Source organism: Pelophylax lessonae (assembly GCF_965119305.1).
Source record: "Pelophylax lessonae genome assembly, chromosome: 3".
Classification (NCBI taxonomy): domain Eukaryota; kingdom Metazoa; phylum Chordata; class Amphibia; order Anura; family Ranidae; genus Pelophylax; species Pelophylax lessonae.
This window is the reverse complement of record NC_138770.1, coordinates 468266379-468289882: the sequence shown is the minus strand read 5'-3', so window position 1 is coordinate 468289882 and position 23504 is coordinate 468266379. Positions and strand designations below refer to the sequence as shown.

General features: G+C 42.3%; 1 protein-coding gene across 1 annotated transcript in view; it reads left to right on the top strand.

Annotated features, from left to right (window-relative positions):
- PGBD5 (piggyBac transposable element derived 5) overlaps window positions 1–23504 on the top strand; it is a 203554-nt gene that overhangs the window by 168124 nt on the left and 11926 nt on the right. Inside the window, exons 5-6 of the mRNA XM_082251819.1 lie at window positions 7752–7949; window positions 12328–12433. Of these exons, the coding sequence (XP_082107945.1) occupies window positions 7752–7949; window positions 12328–12433 (304 nt within the window). The remainder of the gene's footprint in view (window positions 1–7751; window positions 7950–12327; window positions 12434–23504) is intronic.

The following is a 23504-nucleotide window of genomic DNA, read 5'->3' as shown; positions in this document are numbered from 1 at the left end:
TTATATTACACGTTTTCTTTTGCAGAAAAAAACAGGCTGTGTAAAGAAGTAAAATAATTAAATAAAGAAAGATAGTCTGTGTAGGATCTGGGTAAGGGTCCAAACACTGAGACTATATTTCACAAATGAAGAAGGGTTGGGGAGAGAGAGTGTAAAGATAAAAGAGGGAGAAAAGAGAGAAAAGGGAGAGGAAAGGGCAAGGAAAGAGACCAGGAAACACAGGAACGTGGAGAAGAGGGGGGGGGGGGGAGGAGAAAGGAAATGGGAGAAAAAAAGGAAGGATATAAGGGGGAAAGAAGAAAAGGGGGGAGAGGGCTAGTGGGATTTTTGAGCGGTACTGTAACTCTAGAAGGTAAACAACTGGTTTGTAAAAAATATAAATTTTATTTATACATGATTAAAATCACAAAAAACATACATTTAAGACATAAAGTGAAAATGCAGAAAATATATCAATACATCAAGTTTTGACATACAGGCAATAGTAGGCAGTCAAGCATACAACAAAAACCGGTGATCAATTGAGCACCTGGTATCTACCCAACATGTTTCACGGACAATGGAATCCGCTTCTTCAGGGGTTTTGATATAAGGTATGTTTATTGTTTAGCCTTGAGATTCCTGTATGATAGAAATATACATAAGACATACTGCACATAGATTAATACACAGGGGAGTCTTAGCAAGTGCATGCACACCAGTGTTCCGTGCCTCCTCCACCCCACACACGCAAACGGCCACCACCCAGTGAACGCCTCACCAACGGATGTGGAGGGGATATAGGCATGCATTGAGCAGTAGGTAGTGACTAGATAAGATTGTTCGAATTAGGAGGAACAGAGAAGAGAGAGTTTCCTCAAGTGGTAAAAAATACCTGTATAAACGTGATGATGGTAAATATTTGCTGCCAGGGATGCCTATAGTGCTGTAGACAATTGGCATGGCATGGAAAATATCACTTTTTGTGAAGCAGAGAGATTCAAGATTAATAATTGTAATAATAAGGAGACAGGCCTCCAAGGTTAGGGAGAGATAAAGAAATTGTAGGACTGGGCTTACCAAGCCTTGTGGAGATATCTGTCCTATCATGCCAGACTAAAGGGACACACAGGGGCTGGGGCTCAATTGAAGTGCCGGAAGCCTATGTGAGGGGCTTCAACGTTAGAAGGATAACGTTGGCAGTCACAACGGATGTGTGGTCCCTGGGCTGGCCGAGACATCGGGAACATGTTCCCGCCCATGTCTGGTCTGTGGCTGTGCACAGCTGTTGTTGCGGCTGAATATTGCACAGCACGGCGCATGCTCCGTTCCTCGGACTGCACCGTTAGGGACCTGGCTCGACGTACTGACGTCACATCCGCCCGGATGTGCGTCACCGCGCCGGGTTGAGGGGAGGCATTTAAAGCAGTACACAGGCATCATCATTGTAGATGCCGCTGTCCCCGCCATCAGACCCACACACAGGTAAGCAGTGCGGAGCCCGATTATTCAGACTCAGACATTGACCGTAGTTCTATCTTTGACCCTGTCTTTTCTTCATTGACCCAGATGCTTTAATGCTGGTGACGATAGGGGAAGGTTTCCCCTCCACAGGAAAGTAGTTCATTCTATCCTTCTAACGTTGAAGCCCCTCACATAGGCTTCCGGCACTTCAATTGAGCCCCAGCCCCTGTGTGTCCCTCTAGTCTGGCATGATAGGACAGATATCTCCACAAGGCTTAGTAAGCCCAGTCCTACAATTTCTTTATCTCTCCCTAACCTTGGAGGCCTGTCTCCTTTATTATTACAATTATTAATCTTGAATCCCTCTGCTTCACAGAGAGTGATATTTTCCATGCCATGCCAATTGGCTACAGCACTATAGACATCCCTGGCAGCAAATATTTACCATCATCATGTTTATACAGGTATTTTTTACCACTTGAGGAAACTCTCTCTTCTCTGTTCCTCCTAATTCGAACAATCTTATCTAGTCACTATCTACTGCTCAATGCATGCCTATATCCCCTCCACATCCGTTGGTGAGGCGTTCACTGGGTGGTGGCCGTTTGCGTGTGTGGGGTGGAGGAGGCACGGAACACTGGTGTGCATGCACTTGCTAAGACTCCCCTGTGTATTAATCTATGTGCAGTATGTCTTATGTATATTTCTATCATACAGGAATCTCAAGGCTAAACAATAAACATACCTTATATCAAAACCCCTGAAGAAGCGGATTCCATTGTCCGTGAAACATGTTGGGTAGATACCAGGTGCTCAATTGATCACCGGTTTTTGTTGTATGCTTGACTGCCTACTATTGCCTGTATGTCAAAACTTGATGTATTGATATATTTTCTGCATTTTCACTTTATGTCTTAAATGTATGTTTTTTGTGATTTTAATCATGTATAAATAAAATTTATATTTTTTACAAACCAGTTGTTTACCTTCTAGAGTTACAGTACCGCTCAAAAATCCCACTAGCCCTCTCCCCCCTTTTTTTCTTTCCCCCTTATATCCTTCCTTTTTTTCTCCCATTTCCTTTCTCCTCCCCCCCCCCCCCCCCCTCTTCTCCACATTCCTGTGTTTCCTGGTCTCTTTCCTTGCCCTTTCCTCTCCCTTTTCTCTCTTTTCTCCCTCTTTTATCTTTACACTCTCTCTCCCCAACCCTTCTTCATTTGTGAAATATAGTCTCAGTGTTTGGACCCTTACCCAGATCCTACACAGACTATCTTTCTTTATTTAGTTTCAATCGGGATGTTGGTACGTTTTCTATTCAAAACAAACATCAATTTTCAATATCGAAGTAAAATAATTATTTTTTAAAGGGGTTGTAAAGGCGGAAGGTTTTTTTTTTTATCCTAATGCATTCTATGCAATAAGATAAAAAATCTTCTGTATGCAACAGCCCCCTAATACTTACCTGATCCACATCTGAATCCAGTGATGTTGCAGAAGTGTCTTGGCTGACCGGAACTCCCCTCTTCATTGGCTGAAACAGCAGCGTGGCGCCATTGGCTCCCACTGATTTCAGTCAAAATCAGTCAGCCAATGAGAGGAGAAAGGGGGTGGAGTGAGGCCAGGCTGCAGTTCCTTGTTCCATAGCAAGCTGCTTGCTGTGGGGGCACTCAACAGGAGGAAGGGGCCAGGAGTTCAAGCCAGGAACCTGGTAAAAGGAGGATCAGGGCTGCTCTGTGCAAAAAACACTACACAGGGCAGATAAGTATAACATGCCTATTATTTTTAAGTAAAAAAAAAAAAAGACTTTACAATCACTTTAGGTGACAGTACACAAATTAACAAAAACACCAATACAAAGAACACTACAATAAAATAAACTAAACTACCCTAAATACAAGAAAACAACCTTCCTAATACATGAATTGGTTATTGAAGCAGGAGTGGGGGGTTTCTGCTTGTAAGAGCATATGCCTATAAATTCCTGAAAAAGCCATAGTGTGCATGGACACATTGACCAACATTGAAGGGAGTTTCCAGGCAGGAAAAAAACAGAGCTCAAACGCCTGTAGTAACAGCTTCTTTGATATACAGTGTGCATGAGCTCCAAAGGAGTTGGGAATGTTCACACAGTAAACTATGTGAAGATTCTCTTCAACTATTCAGTCAGGTGAAAGGAAAATTCCTATTTACTTTTTTTTATCTTTCAATGACTGTTTAACTAAAATGAACCATACATCATTTATTGTGTGAACATTCTCAATTCCTTTATAAGCATCACTAAATGGCGGACCGTGGGCCGGATCCAGACCGAGCCACTGTCCCATCTGGACCTGCGGTCACGCCATTTAGGAGCCACTTCTGTTATTCAGCCAAGGCTGCTGTAATTCTCTGCATGTCGCGAGGCACTAATATGCCGAGCGAGGGAGGTACAGCTCTGCATTGGGGGCCGGTAATAGGCTGAGTGCTGGTATTAAGCTGACTTTGGGAGGCATAGCTCTGCATTAGAGGAGAGCGAGAGCTGCCGGCTGCTTTTCATATTAACCAGCAAGTGATTGATGGTTAGGACCGCCCTGCATCCTGGGGGGGCAGTGCTGTGGGGGGGAGTGATGTGAAAGAGGCAGTGGTGTGTGTGTGTGTGGGGGGGGGTTAATGTGTAGGGAGCCAGTGATGTGAAGAGGGGCAGTGCTGTGGGGAGGGGTGATGTAAAGTGGGGTGAGGACAGGTGATATGAAGGGTGGCAATCATGTGGAGGGGTGTGGGGGCAGGTGATGTGAAGGGGAGCAGTGCTTTGGGGGGAGGGATGATGTATAGGGGGTGGGTGATGTGAAGGGGAGCAGTGCTGTGGGGGGGGGGTAATGTGGAGGGTAGGGGGGCAGGTGATGTTAAGAGGGCAGATGATATGAAGGGGGCAGAGCACACTACTGTGTAGAGGGGGGGATTTGTGATGTGAGGAGAGGTGGGTGATGGGAAGAGGGGCAGTGGTGTGGGGGGGGGGTAATGTGAAGGGGAGCAATGCTGAGGAGGCAGGTGATGTGAAGGGGAGCAGTGCTGTGGTGGGGCAGATGATGTGAAGGGGGCAGAGCACACTACTGTGTAGAGAGGGGGTTTGTGATGTGAGGGGGCGTAGGTAATATGAATGCGGCAGTGCTGTGCGGGGGGGCAAGGACGGTACTGTGGGGGTGATGATTTAATAGGGGGGGTTGAGAACTACTTTGAATAAATTTAATGTAAAGGGGATTCAGTACACTACTGGGAAAAGGGTGGGGGTGATGTGAAGGGGGTTTGAGAACACTACATTGAAGGGAAAACTGTGAAGTGAAGTGGGGGACTGTGATGTGCGAAGGACTGAGGAAACTGATGTAGGAACGAGATTGTGATATAAGGGGGGCTGTGAAGTACAGGTGTCTTCGCAAAAACGTACGATTCGGACCTCTGCTGGAAAAAAATGTTACTAACCGGACCTCCATAAAATGTAATTCAATACCCCTGCTTTGGTACATCATCCTCAGTGTCTCTGTCAAGGCAGATCTGATGGGTACTATTGATAGGCTATCATCAGCCTGATAGGTTGATTTTTGTGCACATATTGTGGTTAAGTGTTACAGATCTAAAGAAATACATTTTACCAGTTCCAACATATAGGTCTGTTTAACCACTTCCCGCGAATCGACGTACCTGTACCAGGATGCCTACAGCTGTTCATACAGCACTAGAGGAAAAAGCTTATTTTAGGTTTACTTATTTAAATCTATTTCAAAGCTATTTAACCACTTTGGCTCTGACACCTGTTCACCTCTTATGGACCAGAGCAATTTTCAAATTTCTGCTATGAGCCCAAATTCAGTGACAAATCGGTCACTACTTAAGATAACATTGTAATACATATACTGTTTTTTTTTTTTAAGGAAAAATAAGGCTTTCTTTTAGTGAATATTGTCCTGCAGCAATTGTATTTTATTTTTTTTTTTGCAATCCTTGGACAATTAAACATAATAAAATTAAACAAAAGGCGCTTTTTCTTTTTTTGAGCAGTGTCAGTTTAAAAACAAATAGTGTTACTGCACATAAAAATGTGTATTTTATTCTGTAATTTATCCTGTTTAAAGCAACACTAAAATTATGATTTTTGTACAAAGCATTGCAAAGATATTTACAAATGAAGTAAAGTAGGTTTTTTCAATTTTGCTCTTTTTTCAGTGCGATACGTGTAAATATTTGTAAAAAGTGTAAACATATTAATGAACAAAGCAAACAAAAGCAGACAAAAAGTTTAAATATTAGTTAACAAAATAGAAAAAAAAAATCACCAGGAAAATTATAATTGAATGGAGAAGGAGAATAAGGAGTTAATTAGGGCTGATTAGAGTAAACTAGGGGTTAATAAGAGGTTCAACAGAAAAAAAAACATTTAATTATTTTAATTTTTTTTTGTTACTTGTCAGGTTGTTTTAACTTAATCTACAGATCAAAGTTCATCCCTTTAATCTATAAATGAATAAACAGAAAGTTGCAAAATGAAAACATGTTTCATTTCTGTATTCACGGCTGAGCATTGTTGCTAAACATTGCCTGACTGCTTTTTTTTTTTACAACTCCTGCTGCCAACCTACTCTGTGTACTCGGCAATGCAGCTGTGATTAAGATTAGAGCTGAATTGCCAAGTACTGGGACAGGGCAGAAGGAGTCGATGTACTAGACACGCCCTGTGTACACTGGTGACATTTGTTTGGCCGTGTCATGCCCAGAGTCTGCAACTGGTTAAATATGGCATTCAGGCTTAATAAAATACTTCCTGAGGCAGGCCCTTTGTAGAGGGATGTCTGGCACATGCTAGGAATAAAGTTACTCTATGTTCAAAGTCATTGGGGTTGATTTATTGAAACAAAAGCCCTGTATTTGATTTGCAGACTGGATTTTCACTTAACTCAGTGAATAAGGTGAAACTGTGTTCTCTTCAATCATCAAGTCATGTCCAAACAAAAAAATCCTATTTTTATGTTTTTTAAATTCTCTTACACACAATTGGGTATGTTCTGTATTTACAAAGCTAAATGAACATATGGACATACTCACCAGGAAACGTATAAAGAGTTATGAAAAAAGAAAAAGCACGCTGTATGAATGAGAACACATAACAAACATATATTGGGGTTTTCTCAAATCTGCAAAAGTGGAAATACACTTTAAGGGTCTTTCATGGGTCTTCTGGCAAGTGTTAGATAGGTTTTAGTTAGGAATGGTAGCTTCCTTTTTGCCACTGTATCCCTAGTCCCTCCACTTAGACCCACTGAAGATTGTAACTTATTCAGATATGTCATATGACTCTTGATGGCCTTTCTCATTTATTTGCTTCTTGCATGATCAGTAATTTTTTGGTGGATGCACTGTTCTTGGCAAATTTACAGCCGTTGCATACATTTTCAATGTGAGGCTTTGGAGGACTACAAGAAAACCGATTTCTTTGCTAATGAGGTAATAGTAGTTATATCAGGTTGTGTTCACATAGAGATTTTGGTTTGTTCTAATTTAGATCATGCAAGCAAAAACATGCAAAAATGTAATTAAACCATTTGAAAAATGCTGAATTTTTCACACCAAAGAGGTTTGGAGCTGCATAATGCATTTTCAGTGGGAGTGTGGCTAAGTCATTTTCTGCGTTGCTGTTTTTGAACACTGAACTGGTTTTGTTTGTTTTTTGCATGCATACTTTAACATTTTCATGATCATGCAAGGCATTTATTAGGCATTTTAGGTGACAAGCCCTCATTGTATTAATGTTTTTATCAACTGGACCTATCCATTTGCTTGCATGTGAAATGAACCTCTTAAACACCTTTGTTCTTTATTTTGTTGTCTTATGCATATTTTCTTACATTCATTTGTAGTTATCCCTCTATGTTATATATTTATTCTTTTTTTTTACTTTTGTAATACTGAAATATACCAGTTTTAGTTAAAGATCCCAATGTAGCTTAATAAATCAGACCCTGGGCTAAGAAATCAGATTTTACAATACATGTAATTTATACAGCAAAGAACTTTGAGGGTCATTGTTATAGACTTGGGCAAAGAGACGGAAGTGATGGTAAGAATGACGATTGGAGTTGTAAGAAATAGTAATGGATATTGCATAATTATTAACAAACTAAAATTTCTTAAAATCAAAAATTATTACATTTAAAAATTATAGTCTACTATGAATTTTTGGAGTAGTGTGTTTTTTTTTTTTTAGAAATACCTAAAGCTATACCCTGCTATATCATGTACATTTTAGCATAATCTTCTAAAATAATTCAATTTTTTAACAGGAATTTACTGTTGTGGATTGCTCAGCTCTCGTAAAAGTGACTGTACTGGCCTACCTCAGTCAATGATGACTAACACAGAGGTACCAAAATCACGAGGACACTATGAAATAAGAATGAAAGGAAATATGTCCCTTATTTGCTGGTACAATAAAGGGCATTTCCGCTTTCTGAGTAATGCTTACTCTCCATTTCAGAAAGGTAAGTCATTTTTCAGCAAATAAACCAGCATCTGAATGTGTTCCCATAAAACAAGAAATTTTTGTTGGGTAAATAAGCTGGAATTAAAAGATATGTGGATGGTTGACATTTAGTTCTGCAAAAGACAAAATAAATCATTTTTTTAAATAATCAATATTCATCAATAACTAGTAAACCATATGTAAACCCACATATTCAAGTCCTTTAAATTGCTCCCTTTTTTCCTGTTAAAGTTTATCTGAACCCAAAAACTAACATTTAAAACATTGTAGCTTATCAGTCATTGGATGAGGTGACTTCATTTGTTTTCATTTTATTTTCCTATATTTTCCGTTGGTGATTCTGCCAGTAACACACTTCCAGTCAAATGAACTGACTCATTTATTCTTCTATATCAGGACAACACCGATAAAATATTACTATGAAACCCCGCCCCCTTCCTATTGTCCATAATATAGAGGGGCATGATTCTGTAGTCGTTTAGGGAATAATGTGATTGATAACAGTCAGCAGTCTGTAGTGTTTCAAATGAGATAAATGTGTAATACATTTTTTATAACCACAATTAACAGCAATGACACAGAAAAAGTGTGTGTATATATAGATATATATCTATATATACACAAAGTATATATAATGAAATAAAAAAAAAGTCCTAAAGAAAGTCCTTCACATTAGTGTATGTTATAGATCACCAATAGTGTCCATATATGATCCACATAATATTGCTCTTCATGCAGTGCTCGTGATCACCACTCCCACTGTGCAGATTCCATGACTCACCAGCGATCTATGCCTCACATCCAAGATTATTGGCATGCAAAGCTCAAATGGTTAATAACGACTCCAAACTTATCCTATGGTACTCTCGCTTCAGGATATGGTATCTTCTAAGACACTCTCCTTCCAACAGTCACCCATAAAAAAAGAAAGGCCAGCAATAGTGCAATATCTCTATATCTTCAAATTTTATTAAAACCATATAAAATACTCAAACACATTATAAAATGATGCCTTCAAAAATAAAATTAGCCGTCAGTGTACCCACTTTCACAGTATCAAGCTATACCGCCCGGTAGTGAGATGAAATCCTGCTCATTCAGGGAAAGCGGGCACACTGACTGCTGGTTTTATTATGGAAGGCATAATTTTATAATGTGTTTATAATGTGACTGAAGGAGGTTTTCCAACAGGATTGTGTGACAGAAGTCAATCTAACAATTAGCTTTTGTTAAACTGGTAGCACTCCACACAGATCGAAATTTAGCCAGTCCCTACTGAACTGGCCAATTTTTGATCTGTGTGTGCCCAGCTTAAGGGGCTCTGTGTGGCTCTGAAGGGTGAATGGTGGCTATCAGAGGGAGAGGGAAGCTCTGGGGCTAAATGTTGTGTTCTATAGTCAGCCTAAAATCCAGATTTCTGGTAACATATTAGCAGCTACATACAGATATCTCAAAATGATTAATACTGAGTCACTGCAGAGAGTTTTTTTTTATACAAATCTGTCATTAAAGAATAAATAACTGGTCACAGGCATGAAAATTAACTCTAGCAGACCATCACCTCCTTTGCAAGCAAAACACATAACCTTTAGTAAATGTCCGGTAAAGATTTCTAATGAGCTTGGGAAGTAGTGAAGTTGTCCTGATCTGTGATCGCATCAAAGTTGCAGGATACTGACACTAAACAGTAATCTGCAAGCATTGAATACAGAATGACACACAAATTTGGTATTGCTGACACTGACCCAACTTGTTCTACAAATACATTTTAGCACTTCACCTTAATGGCAGGTTCCATGGCTTGAATCAAGAATTTGTGCACTTTTTTCTGTCAGAATCACTTCCGTGACCTAATATGACTGGTTGCCTATTCTGACAGAACTCTGGCATGGGGAGAGCTCTGGTTTCTGCTAGGCTGGACAGTGATCGGTGCAGCTGCTGTTCAGTGTAATGAACTTTCTCTGCCTGCTTCACCCTCCTCTACTGCTACTCAGACTGGGCAAGCCCTGATCCAGCCAGGCAAGTTTTGACAGCAGCCAAACCTGGTAGGGATTGTCCTTTTCCTATATGAACACTGGTATGGCTGCAGCTACATAGAGGAGGCATCCAGTGTGCACAGGCGCAACCTCAGCTCAGTGCGAGGGCTGTAGCAGAGTTTAGGGCATGGGGTGGCGTGACAGCCAGGCCATTTTAATCGCATGTAATGAGCATAGTGCATCAGGCACCCCCCCAATTAAGATTCCACCCAGGCAGAGATGTATAAAGTACTAGAGACCCAGACTTGAGTAAAAGTACAAGTGCTCTATCAAAAAAGTGACTTGAGCAGAAGTTGAAGTGCTCTTTAAGCACCACACTTAAGTAGAAGTACTAAAGTATTCAACATTTTTGTACTTAAGTATTGCAATAGTTTATTTTAAAATTTACTACTCAAGTACTGAAAGTAAAAGTACAAGTATTGTGTTATGTAGTTATTAAAGAAAGTAGTCAAAAGGCCAGGGCCCCCCTCCCATTTTAGATCCCCCTTAGAGCAGGCCAGGGTCCCCCTCCCATTATAGATCCCCTTAGAGCAGGCCAGGGTCCCCCTCCCATTATAGATCCCCTTAGAGCAGGCCAGGGTCCCCCTCCCATTACAGATTCCCCTTAGAGTAGGCCAGGGCCCCCCTCCCATTATAGATCCCCCTTAGAGCAGGCCAGGGACCCCCCCCATTATAGATCCCACTTAGAGCAGGCCAGGGTCCCCCTCCCATTATAGATCCCACTTAGAGCAGGCCAGGGTCCCCCTCCCATTATATATCCCCCTAGAGCAGGCCAGGGTCCCCCTCCCATTATAGATCCCCCTTAGAGCAGGCCAGGGTCCCCCTCCCATTATAGATTCCCCTTAGAGCAGGCCAGGTTCCCCCTCCCATTATAGAGCCCCCTTAAAGCAGGCTAGGGTCGCCTTCCCATTATAGATTCCCCTTAGAGCAGGCCAGTGTCCCCCTCCCATTATAGATTCCCCTTAGAGCAGGCCAGTGTCCCCCTCCCATTATAGATTCCCCTTAGAGCAGGCCAGGGTCCCCCTCCCATTATAGAGCCCCCTTAGAGAAGGCCAGGGTCCCCCTCCCATTATAGATCCCCCTTAGAGTAGGGCAGGCCAGGGCAGGTCCCTCCCCCCATTGAATAGATCTGATCCCCTTAGTGAGTGACTTGACTTCAAGACAGTTCTTACTTCTCCTACCTTAGGCTGTCTCGAGTCCTCCAGTCTCTCTCTCCACAGTCCCCAGTCCTGTCCCCCCTGCTGAAAGAACAATATATTTCTACCTCCATCCAGTTCTCCTGCGCTGGGCGGCCGTGCTGCACAGTGCCCAGAGACAGTCTAGTAGTCTAGACTCTAGTAACTCACAGTCCCTCCCCCAGCCAGGGCCCAGAGAGATCACTCCGCGGGCAGGTGTCTCTCCTCTCTCGCCACCACCACTGCACTTGAGAGCCGAGCGGGAGGCGGGACTCGGGCCGAGCCGAGGGAGGACAGAGGCGGCGAGGCTCTGCCCCTAAGCCATTGCATCGGGTCGGGGATTGGTCGTGACTTGTGAGTCTCAGAGAATGTGAGACTCGAGTAAAAAAAGTCAGCGGTGGTGCGGGTTTGGAATGGAATGATTCGTAACATTTTTATAATTGTAATGAGTAATGATGCAGCACATAAAAAAATATCGGAGTAAAAGTAATAAACTCATTGAAAATATGTACTGAAGTAAAAGTGGAAGTAGGAGAAAAAAAATGATACTCTAGTAAAGTACAGATACCGCCTTTTAAAACTTAAGTACAGTAGTGAAGTAGTTCTACTTCGTTACTATACAACTCTGCACCCAGGGCAGTTGTCCCTTCCACCCACCCCTCTTTCCGGCCCTGCAAATAGCACATCTACTGCAGAACCACTCTGCTACACATAGATGAGTCAACCCACTGACATGTCACATCCAATCATTGCAACAGTTAGACAGGCCACCTCCACAGCATACTGGCATGTCACATTGTCACACTGACACAGCTGCAAATCTCCAAATAACAGTGATTTATAGCTTGAATAACATTGCCAGAGACACTAGTAAGGGTCTTGAGGACCCAAAAGGCTACAAAAGTTCTGTTGTTTTTGTGACAAATTGCATTTGACCAGGTGGGCCAATATTAAAATTGGGACACTTTCAGGGTGATTTCCCAACCGGAAAAAAATTTTCAACAAATTTTACCACTCTGAGATGTGCTAAACTCTTTAGCTGCCAGGTGATTTATTTTAGGAAAATGAAGAAAAGTATTTAAATTATGGGGTAGTTCTTTCTTTGTTTGCCTTTATTACAATGGTCATTGTTTTTTTTTTTCTTTATCTTCCTTTCTCTTTACAGGAGTCATTATAAAAAGGAAAAGTGGGGAGATTCCTTGTCCTCTGGCAGTAGAAGCATTTGCTGCCCATCTCAGCTATATCTGTAAATATGATGATAAATATAGCAAGTAAGTAAACTTCAATCAGTTCATGCATAAAAATACATTTTTGCTATACTGTAAAATAAGCCATTGTGGAGTGGAATTCCAAAGTATCTTTCCAGTTTGATATAGGCTAACAAGACACATTATTTAAAGAGCAAAGGGCTCTTCACTAGTAGTATAATTTCATCACCAAGCTTTACTGCACAAATGGTACATCTTGTATGCCTCCACCTGAAGGACTGCCCCTCAAAAGTGTTTCATCCATTCATTCTTAATCATAATCAATAATAAAGGGTTAACTGGTTGGTTTGAATGCATTACTGAAAACTGATGTCTAGTCTGCCATTTTTATCTTCACTTTGCATCACTGGTTATCATACAAGGCAAGTTTAAAAGTCAATGAGTGTGAGACTGGGAGTGGAAGAGGGGGCCAATGAAATGGGGGTATTAATTGTATTGCATGTGATGTGTCAAAGTGGAGGCAGTGGTTGTGGCTTGCTTGTTGCATTGCAGTACACAGGAGGGTTTGCTAGTGGAGCATATAGTGTGCTGCAGTGAAATATTGAGCTAACAGTGGTGGAGGAAAAAAAAATGCCGCATTGTTGGTGTTGTCAGTGGAACGGGATTAAATGGCCAATTGGCACCAGTGAGGAATAGAGTGGGAGAGAGATGGAGGGAGAAAATGGACTATTTAAACATGTTATAATCACTATTATTAGTATTAGAAATAACCTGCATTGCAGTGCTCATACTCTATGACTGTTGCAGAGTTATTTTCTTAAAACCTTCTCTAGCTGATTTCTAGGTGAGTATGATCAGGACAGAGCAGTATGAGTCACAAAGAAAGCAGTGTACAATGAACATGGTTTCACCTTTGTTTCATCTGTAATCTTTGAAATGTTTGGCACAATGAAGTTATTTTATAGGACTTATTTTATAAATGAAGGAAGAAAAGCTTTATATAACATGCTCTGTAAATTGAATTTCTCAAAAACCAGAGTGTAAATCGAAAACTCCAGCAGCTGGTGCACATTACAGTAAAACTGAAATTGTACCCCCTCAGCAGGACCCAGTTGAATTTCGAGCACTGTTTGGCCATCCCTGCTCAGCATAAGTCAAGTGTTGATTGACTTCTGTCAAAACGACATGCTGGAAAACTTTTGTCAATCAGCGGCTGCAGCTAATTGGCTGCAGGCGCTGACCAGTGTATTGTGATGGCAGCAGGTCTTGCTGTTAGAATACAATGTCCCGGCAGGGGGGATTCCTTCATTCACCTCATTTGTGTATGGAGGAATATATTACATTTTTTGTTCAGCCCAGAGGTTGAATAAAAAAACCTAATCATCTTTGACCAGCATAACCCTTTCATGATGAGGGTAAAACAAATCCTAAGATCCCGTTTCCCCGATGACATCCTATGCTGGGTGAAATGTGTTGGGTGGGGCCTGGTCCACGAAGTCATCACACCTGTGACTGCCAAGCGGTGTAGTGTTTCTATTTTGCTTGCTGTTCTTTTATATTTTGTGAGTATAACCTATACATGAATAAAGTTTCAAAGGTTTTTAATATTACTCTATGTAGTTCATCTCTATTTCACCCTACGTTATGTGAGATTTTTTTGTGATTCTTGAGGTGTAGTGATGTGCTGATGGATATGATTGCCATGTTGAGTCTCACTATGTTAAGCGCTCTTAAAATCAAATGATTTGGAGATCAAATGTATCTGGTAAGAGGTCTGCATAGCTGGTGGTGTAATACACGGTAGAAGCACTTGAATACACATTCTGTGTCCACAGAGTTATTTATAGAGTTTATTGCACGATGGCACACACAAGGGATACACACTTTGGTGGTATATGCACTTTATTGGAAGCACTGAAATACTCCTTTTATGTTTGTAGTGTAATCGACTTTGTGAATTTCCATATACTACTGAGCACTTTATCTTAAATTGATACACACCTTCTCACATGTTTTGCATAATTGTGTTTTATGCATGTATTCATTTATTCATCATGTTTTTAGTGGATTGTGTATCTAACATGGTAAAGTGATACTAAACTCAGGATCCTGCATTCACTATATCTGGTCTCCCACAGTACACAGAACATGGAAATGCAATTATTTTAGTACAGGCGGTCCCCGGGTTACAAACAAGATAGGGACTGTAGGCTTGTTCATTAAGTCTAATTTGTTTGTAAGTGGGAACAGGTAAATTTTTTAAGTGAAGCCCCAGCCAAAATAATAATTTTTAAGTTTTTTGGATAGCATAGGGAAGGGTTACTACCCCTGTACCATTTATTTTGCTGTCTGTACCCCTGTTCAGAAGATTTCACCTCACTTACTGTCCCTATGACAACTGGATTTTGAAGATTTTGGGTTGTTGTGAAGACAAGGATTAGTGATAAAGCTTCAGTGGACCCACCTTATTCCCATGAGAACTCTTACAGGAGGGAATTTCCCTTCCTAGGGCTAGATTTCTCCTCACTTCCTGTTGTCTCCCTCCATTTGTAAGTAGGAGTCCTTTGTAAGTTGGATGTTTGTAACCCAGGGACTGACTGTAAGTATAAACTGCTAAATACCTTTTCTCATCAGCAGTTAGAGCAGTCCCATGACTTCTATCAGTGGTTGAAGCACTGGTTAAAGCTTTTAGGAGAAGTTTTATGACAATCCTATGAGCCCTGACCCTCTGTCTGAACAGTGCAGATTGGTCCTGTGCTGATCACATGCACACCTTCCAAGGAAAAAAAAAAACCTCTCTAGCAATACACACCAAACTGAACATGTGCAACCTGCCTTCCTGGGCTCTCTGTTATCAGGAAATTATCAGGGAACAATGGAAGGAAGGGAGGATCTGTGCATACAGGATCAAACAGCCTTTTTACACAATGCAGAGGATTTACCCCTTAGGTTCTACAGTGAGTATAACAAGCATGCTTTACTGCATATACACATTGATTTTACTGTTGTGGGTTTAGTAACGCTTTAATAACACAAATCCTAATGCCTAAACACAGTTTTTGCAACTTTGACATGCGTTCGTAAAACTGTACATGTCTTTGCACCTTCTTAGTGTTTCCAAATGAATTCTGAAGAAGAAGGGGGTAATCGGCGCTTGTTTTGCTAAATGATGGCCCAAGAAATAGGTTCCTAAAGCTAAATATAACACAAAAACTTGGTTGCACTATGATATATGTGCCAATGTGTAAATGTGGTGAAACAAAATAATGAAGGGGCAAAACTGGGATCAGTCATCTTATTGGGGGACTTCAATTATCCCAACATTGACTGGGAAGAGGGGACTACACACTCACAGAAGGCCCGTCTATTCATGGAAACATTACAGGACAACTACATGTCTCAGTTGGCGGATTCTCTACTAGAGAAAATGCAGTCCTGGATCTATTGATCACCAATGACCCAGACCTAATCTCGGAGGTTGGAGTCCAGGACAACCTGGGCTCTAGCGATCACAGGATGATCACATTTAGCGTAAATAACAATATAACAAGGCAAGAGGGGAACATAAAAACCCTAAACTTCAGAAGGGCAAACTTTCCCAAATTATGCTCAATGATGGAAAGGGTAAACTGGGACCAAACCCTGGGAACACTGACCACGGAGGAAAAATGTGAATGCTTTAGGAACATATTAAACAAATGCATCTTGCAGTGCATTCTTATGGGAAATACATTCAGAAGAGACAAAGCCAAACCTGGCTGGCTAAACCGTAATGTTAAAAAACTTATTAGGGGAAAAAAAATGGCCTTCAAGAAATATAAATCAGAGGGCACAGTATCGGCTTTCGAGCAATACAAGGAGGCAAATAAGAAAAGTAAATACAAAATCAAAATGGCTAAAATCAACTTTGAGAGACAAATAGGGGAGGATAGTAAAAAGAACCCAAAGAAATTCTTTAAATATATCAACAGCAAAAAAACTAGGGCAGAGCATGTTGCACACATAATTAACGATGATGGGAGGATGGCTACAGAGGACACTGAAAAAGCAACTGTGCTGAACGTTTTTTTCTCGTCAGTCTTTACACATGAAATGGAGGGGTACACTGACCATGACTGTATGGTTAGTAGTAATTCACAGGACTTGCCACTATGGCTAACAGAGGGTGAAATGAGGAAAAGGCTGGATAAAATTAACACAAATAAATCACCAGGCCCAGATGGCGTACATCCAAGAGTACTCAAAGAACTTAGTAAGGTTATATATAGACCACTGTTTGCGATCTTTGCTGACAGTATTATGACAGGGGATTGGAGGAAAGCAAACGTGGTACCGATATTCAAAAAAGGGCAGAGGCATGTCCCGGGAATCTATAGGCTTGTCAGTCTGACATCGATAGTATGTAAACTTCTGGAGGGGATGATAAGGGACTATATCGTAGAGTTTGCTAAAGACAACAACATCATCAGCAGTAATCAGCACAAATTGGCGTTCTTGTCAAACCAATCTCTTAACATTCTATGAGGAGGTGAGCTGTGAGCTAGATAGGGGGAGACCAGTGGATGTGGTGTACCTGGATTTCGCTAAAGCGTTTGATACAGTTCCCCACAAGCACTTCATTTATAAAATAAGGTCTGCAGGCAGGGTTTGCTCTTGGATACGGAACTGGCTAAAAGGGCATGTCCAAAAGGTGGTAATAAATAGCGCATACTCAGACTGGTCTGAGGTGGTAAGTGGGGTCCCCCAAGGTTCAGTCCTGGGACCAACTTTGTTCAATTTATTCATAAACAGCATTGAGGACGGGATCAGTAGTTCTATGTCAGTTTTGCAGATGACACAAAATTAGGCAGGGCAATAACTGAACAGCATGAAGCAGATATCCTACAGAATGACCTGGACAAAATAACAGAGTGGGCTACGACATGGCAAATGAGGTTTAATGTGGAGAAGTGTAAGGTTTTGCACTTGGGGGCTAAAAACATAAAAGCACAATACACTATAGGGGGGGGAACCTTTGGGGGAATCAAAAATGGAGAAAGATCTGGGAGTCTTGGTAGAGGATAGTCTAGGCAATAGCATGCAATGTCAAGCAGCAGCGGCCAAAGCCGGCAGAATATTAGCATGCATAAAAAAAAGGATGTATTCCAGAGATAAAACTATAATCCTTCCACTTTATAAAACTCTGGTCTGACCACATCTGGAGTACTCTGTCCAGTTCTGGTCACCAGTCCTCAGGAGGGATGTGTTGGAGCTGGAGAGAGTCCAGAGAAGGGCAACTAAACTAATTAGGGGTTTGGAGGACCTTAATTATGAAGAGCGTCTGCAATCGCTTGATTTATTCTCCCTGGAGAAGAGACACCTGAGAGGGGATATGATAGCAATTTATAAATATCTCAATGGTGATCTCAGCATAGAAAAAAAGCTATTCAGTCGAAAGGACTGCATGAGGACTCAGGGGCATACAATGCGATTGGAGGAGAAGCGTTTTAACCTCAGGCAACATGGAGGGTTCTTTACTGTTAGGGCTACAAGATTGTGGAATTCTCTACCACAAGAGGTGGCTTTCAAAAGACTCTTAGACTTACATCTCAAGGAGAAAAACATTCAAGGGTATGAGAGATGATTACGGCCACACACACCTACACAGGTTGAACTGGATGGACTATGGTCTTTATTCAACCTCACCTACTATGTAACTATGCATGTAAGTGGATACAAATCAAATATGTGACTTGAGTGACAAGTTTTGTGACTTAAGTGAAGAATAAAAATGTTCATAGGTGCATAAAATATATACGATAAAATGTTGATTGATGCAATATAATGCTGACAAAAATATCCACAATAATAAAATGATAATCAATAAATGAATAATATACTAGTAATTGTGGGGTGATAATTAAAAATAGTCCATGTGCAGGAAAATGCAAAATAATGCTTGAAAGGAAAGGTGAATTTCGTGACTCTTCACAGAAATGAAAGTGACTTTCGTGAAACTCCTGAAAAACGTGTCACTAGAAGTGAGCTATATCCTTAGACCTCCAAAAACACCATTAAAGGCGTTTAGTGATAATAATCACTGGACCAGGATATCTAATCCTCCTCCACTGGTGGGGACTTCTATTAGGGTCTCTAGGATGTCCTTTTAATAGATGTTGTCCGCCTCGTTTATTACTGGGTGTTTATCCTCCTGCTCCAGTACACTCAGAGAAATGAATGGGTACTCATAGTGAAGTATATCAAGGGTGTTTATTTAAAAACAAACATATAAAACTTACAGTTGAAGTAAAAAAAATTCAGTAGCCGCCGATGCTGTATACCTCCGATACTTCCGGTCTCGGCCGTAGACCGGAAGTTACGTCACCTGGCTTCTCCCAACGCATTGCGTCACTAAAACACGTGACTTTATCAAGGGTCAAAATAAAGTCACGTGTTTAATGACTTTACAGCTTTTTTACAGCGATTAGGTGATCAGGAACCAGGATTCTCAGTTGAATCACATGTACAGGTATATGCAGCCTCACAGAAGAGGACCCACTATACTGTATGTGTACAGGAAATAGCTAAGGGACCTTGTTTTTTTAATATTCTGTACTGATTTATTGTGTCCCATGGTGTATACAGCATATATTTTTACTCAAACAAATAATACCTATAAAAGCTCCCCATTTAGTCTGTTCTAGGAATCCTCTCTTCTTCTTCTTCTTCCTAGTTCTAAAGGAAACCAGCAGTAGGCCTGAGAGTCCCAGAATGAGGCTTGAAGTTCTGGTTTTCTCTAGAACTGGGAAGAAGAAAGCGGATTCCTAGTACATTGCATATCTCAGCATCCCTCCACATCCTCATATGCCTATAAAGATGGCGAGAGTCGGTCATTTTTACAAACACTGGCTCACTTCATCAGACATCCAAGATTAGGAGCAAATCTTTTGATTTTTACAAAATGTCTGTCAATTTCCAGACAGTTGGCAGCCCTACAGCCTAAATACTCAGTGTTTTGCAGTAGTATAATGATCCTGGCTTTTCCCCCGTGTGCTTCTGATTTTATCATTGCTTTCCTATTTGATCTGTTGGTGAAATGATGTGTGACGTCATCAGTCTCTGATGTCTCTAGCCACAGATCTGAGTGACTGAAGCTTCATGGAACTTTAGAACAAATGAACAGTACAAGCATTTGCTACTAGCCGGCAAAATAGAAAGCAAAATGGTGAAAGAGAAAATATTGCACATTCTGATATGTAGTAGGTAAACCGATCTGAAATAGAGTTTGGTGTACAAATAGTATTTTTAATGTCATCACAATGCAAGATTCAGTCTCAGTGGCGGCTGGTGAAGTTTTAAGATGGGGGGGCGCAAGACCCCGCCCTTCTATTTTGACCCCTCCCATTTCTCAGAAGCCACACCCCTTATAGACCCCACCCATTTTGTCCCCTGTATTTTGCTTGCGTGAACCAATTCTCCCAATATATCACATATTAAGGGCTCCATCAGTACTAGTATATCCCATAAAAGGGAGCAGGGGCCCTATTATGGGATATACTGTGAGAGACATCCTATTATGGGATACACTGACTGAGAGTGGCACAAACCCCACAGTACAGGCCCCTTGTACAAACCCCACAGTACAGACTCACTAGCACAAACCCCACAGTACAGACCCCCTAGCACAAACCCCACAGTACAGGTTCCCTAGCACAAACCCCACAGTACAGGCCCCCTAGCACAAACCCCACAGTACAGGCCCCCTAGCACAAACCCCACAGTACAAGCCCCCTAGCACAAACCCCACAGTACAGGCTCCCTAGCACTAATCCCACAGTACAGACCCCATAGCACTAATCCCACAGTACAGACCCCTAGCACTAATCCCACAGTACAGACCCCCTAGCACAAACCCCACAGTACAGACCCCCTAGCACAAACCCCACAGTACAGACCCCCTAGCACAAACCCCACAGTACAGACCCCCTAGCACAAACCCCACAGTACAGACCCCCCTAGCACAAACCCCACAGTACAGACCCCCTAGCACAGACCACACAGTACATGCCCCCTTTCAATGTAGTGACTAGCGTACATGCCCCCTTTCAATGTAGTGACCAGCGTGCATGCCCCCTTTCAATGTAGTGACCAGCGTACATGCCCCCTTTCAATGTAGTGACCAGCGTACATGCCCCCTTTCAATGTAGTGACCAGCGTACATGCCCCCTTTCAATGTAGTGACCAGTATACAGGCCCCCTTTCAATGTAGTGACCAGCGTACATGCCCCCTTTCAATGTAGTGACCAGTATACAGGCCCCCTTTCAATGTAGTGACCAGTATACAGGCCCCCTTTAAATGTAGTGACCAGCGTACATGCCCCCTTTCAATGTAGTGACCAGCATACAGGCCCCCTTTCAATGCAGTGACAAGCGTACAGGCCCCCTGCAGAGGTATGGCAGTGGGAGAGATGGGATCAGGCAGAGGGATGGTGGTGGGAGAGATGGGATCAGGCAGAGGGATGGTGGTGGGAGAGATGGGATCAGGCAGAGGGATGGAGGTGGGAGAGATGGGATCAGGCAGAGGGATGGAGGTGGGAGAGATTGGATCAGGCGGTGGGATGGAGGTGGGCGGGATGGGATCAGGCGGTGGGAGGGATGAGATCAGGCAGAGGGATGGAGGTGAGAGAGATGGGATCAGGCAGAGGGATGGCGGTGGGAGAGATGGGATCAGGCAGAGGGATGGCAGTGGGAGAGATGGGATCAGGCAGAGGGATGGTGGTGGGAGAGATGGGATCAGGCAAAGGGATGGCGGTGGGAGGGATGAGGGCATGAGGCAGAGAGGGATGGCAGTGGGAGGGATGGTCATGGGATTTGGCAGAGCAGAGGGGGATGGCGGTGGAAAGGCTGGATGGATGGATGGTCATGGGATGAGGCAGAGCAGAGGGGGATGGCGGTGGAAAAGCTGGATGGATGGATGGTCATGGGATGAGGCAGAGCAGAGGGGGATGGCGGTGGAAAGGCTGGATGGATGGATGGTCATGATACAGCAAATTTATATGCTTCTTCTTTGATATCCTTAGCAATTTGCCAGCTAGGCATCTATTGTTTATTCGTTTTTTTTTTTTTAAAGTTATTGTTTCCAAGTAGATAAATTGTTAGTAGTGTGCAACTGCATAACAGTACTACTAGCCTCAGCCTGGAGTGGAGGACTGACAGGACAGGAGGACCACGAGGACTCACTTACCGGTGGTGATGTCTTCTCTTCTTCCAGCAGATGACCTCCGCTCCTCGAGCTGCGGCCTGGTGAGGTGACTGGTCCGGTCGTCTGGATCAGATGCTGGTGGTCTCCTCTCCGGTGCCGCCGTCACTCCCGTCCGGTGTCCACCCGACTCCATCGTCCGTCCGGGTCTGGTCCACTGCTGAGAATGACGCACGCGAGTGACGTCAGCGGCGCTCAGCGGGGTCAGCGTCGGATGTCCTGGATGTTGTGATTGGTCCAGGCTGGAGGCTGGACCAATCACAGCCAGGAATCCACGAAGTGGGGGTTTCCAAGCAATGTGCCTTGTGCCCAGGTTACGCCCCCACGCCCCCCAGAAGGCAGCCAATCGGCGCCTCTTCTGGGTGGTAACCCCACCCCCCCCCCCCCCGCCTCCACATCGGCCGGCGGCGGCGGCGAACGCAATTTTTTTTTTCAAACTTTATTGCTCGTTTTGTCATTTTTTTTTTCTTTTTTCTAGGGGGGGCGGCGCCCTGGCGCCCCCTATGCACCGGCCGCCACTGTTCAGTCTGCTTACTGGTGTGGGTAGTCCGTCAAAAGCTGTCAGTTTGTAAATATCTACACACAATCTTAATATTTCTTAATATCTCAAACTATAATTCCTAGAAGCATTTCACCACTCCTGGCTTATTCACCAAGCTATGCAGAGACCTCCACATAATGGGACATACTTTTTTGAAAGAAGTGGCTTACCTAATTGTTACTGAGTTGCTATGGGTGACAACTGACCAATCCTCATTCCAGCCACAAGCTGCTGTACCAGGTCAGTCAAAATTCATAAATCTCTATCAGCTGGTTGTCAGTCTGCCCCACTTCCTACCATTTGACATCCATTCATTCCTTGTTGCCCACTACCTAGGCAGCCAGCAGTTTGTCTGTAGTGTAATTACATTTTCAGCTGGGCCATCTGCATTAGTCTATTGTTGTGCTCATTTAGTCTTTTTATGTCCTCTGATAGCCACTTGTGCTGTTGTGGACTAGAGTGAAGCTTTTAACATATCCTCCACAAACAAACATGGTCATTTTAGTTGTTCATAGCTCACTGGAGTAGTATACCAACCCTTTAAATGTCACTGGTATACAGTCTGCAACAAACATTTCACTGTTTCTATAGATAATGTGGCTTCGAGGTTCAAGTTTGCGCCCTCATTCTCCACCAATTTTGGTGATTCAATTTCAAACAGTAAGCAAATAAAGCACACAGTCAAATGTCATTTGCAGACATATAATAAAATGAGAGTGCCAAACAAACATCAAAGAGTCCAAAATAAGTAAATGATAAAATTAATTCATAACAGAAAAAAATTTAACCTGTTTTGGGCAAAACACGCCCCTCTTCCTTTTGTTTAAGGTTTAGGAATTTTGACTGTGCTTAAACAGACTCAGCTCAGCAGATACCATATAAATCTGCACTGTGATTTACTGTTTGGAAAGTTCCAGGAGGGCAAGAACCTCCTTTGCTGCACTCACAAACAGATCCAATACCTTGGCTTCACAATGCAAGCCATCAAGAAAAGCAGTTGTCACCTTTGAATGGCTACAATCGCATAGGATGTATACGATGTACACAGAACATGATTATACATGGAACATATAACGTGACTAAATGGCAATATTTTCTCTACGAAACCTAAAGACAACAAGTAGTAACTTTAAGGTCAGTATACTTTTATTCATTTATTTTAACTATAACACTACAATTGAAATTAGCTAGCAGCCCAAAGTATTTTATGACACAAGATGTCCACGTGCCAAACATATGTTAACAGTAAGTTTTAACAACCATATATACATGATAATTGACAAATATGTGGCAAATTAGGTTCAATGTTGATAAATGTAAAGTTATGCACCTGGTGGCTAAAAGCATGCATGCAT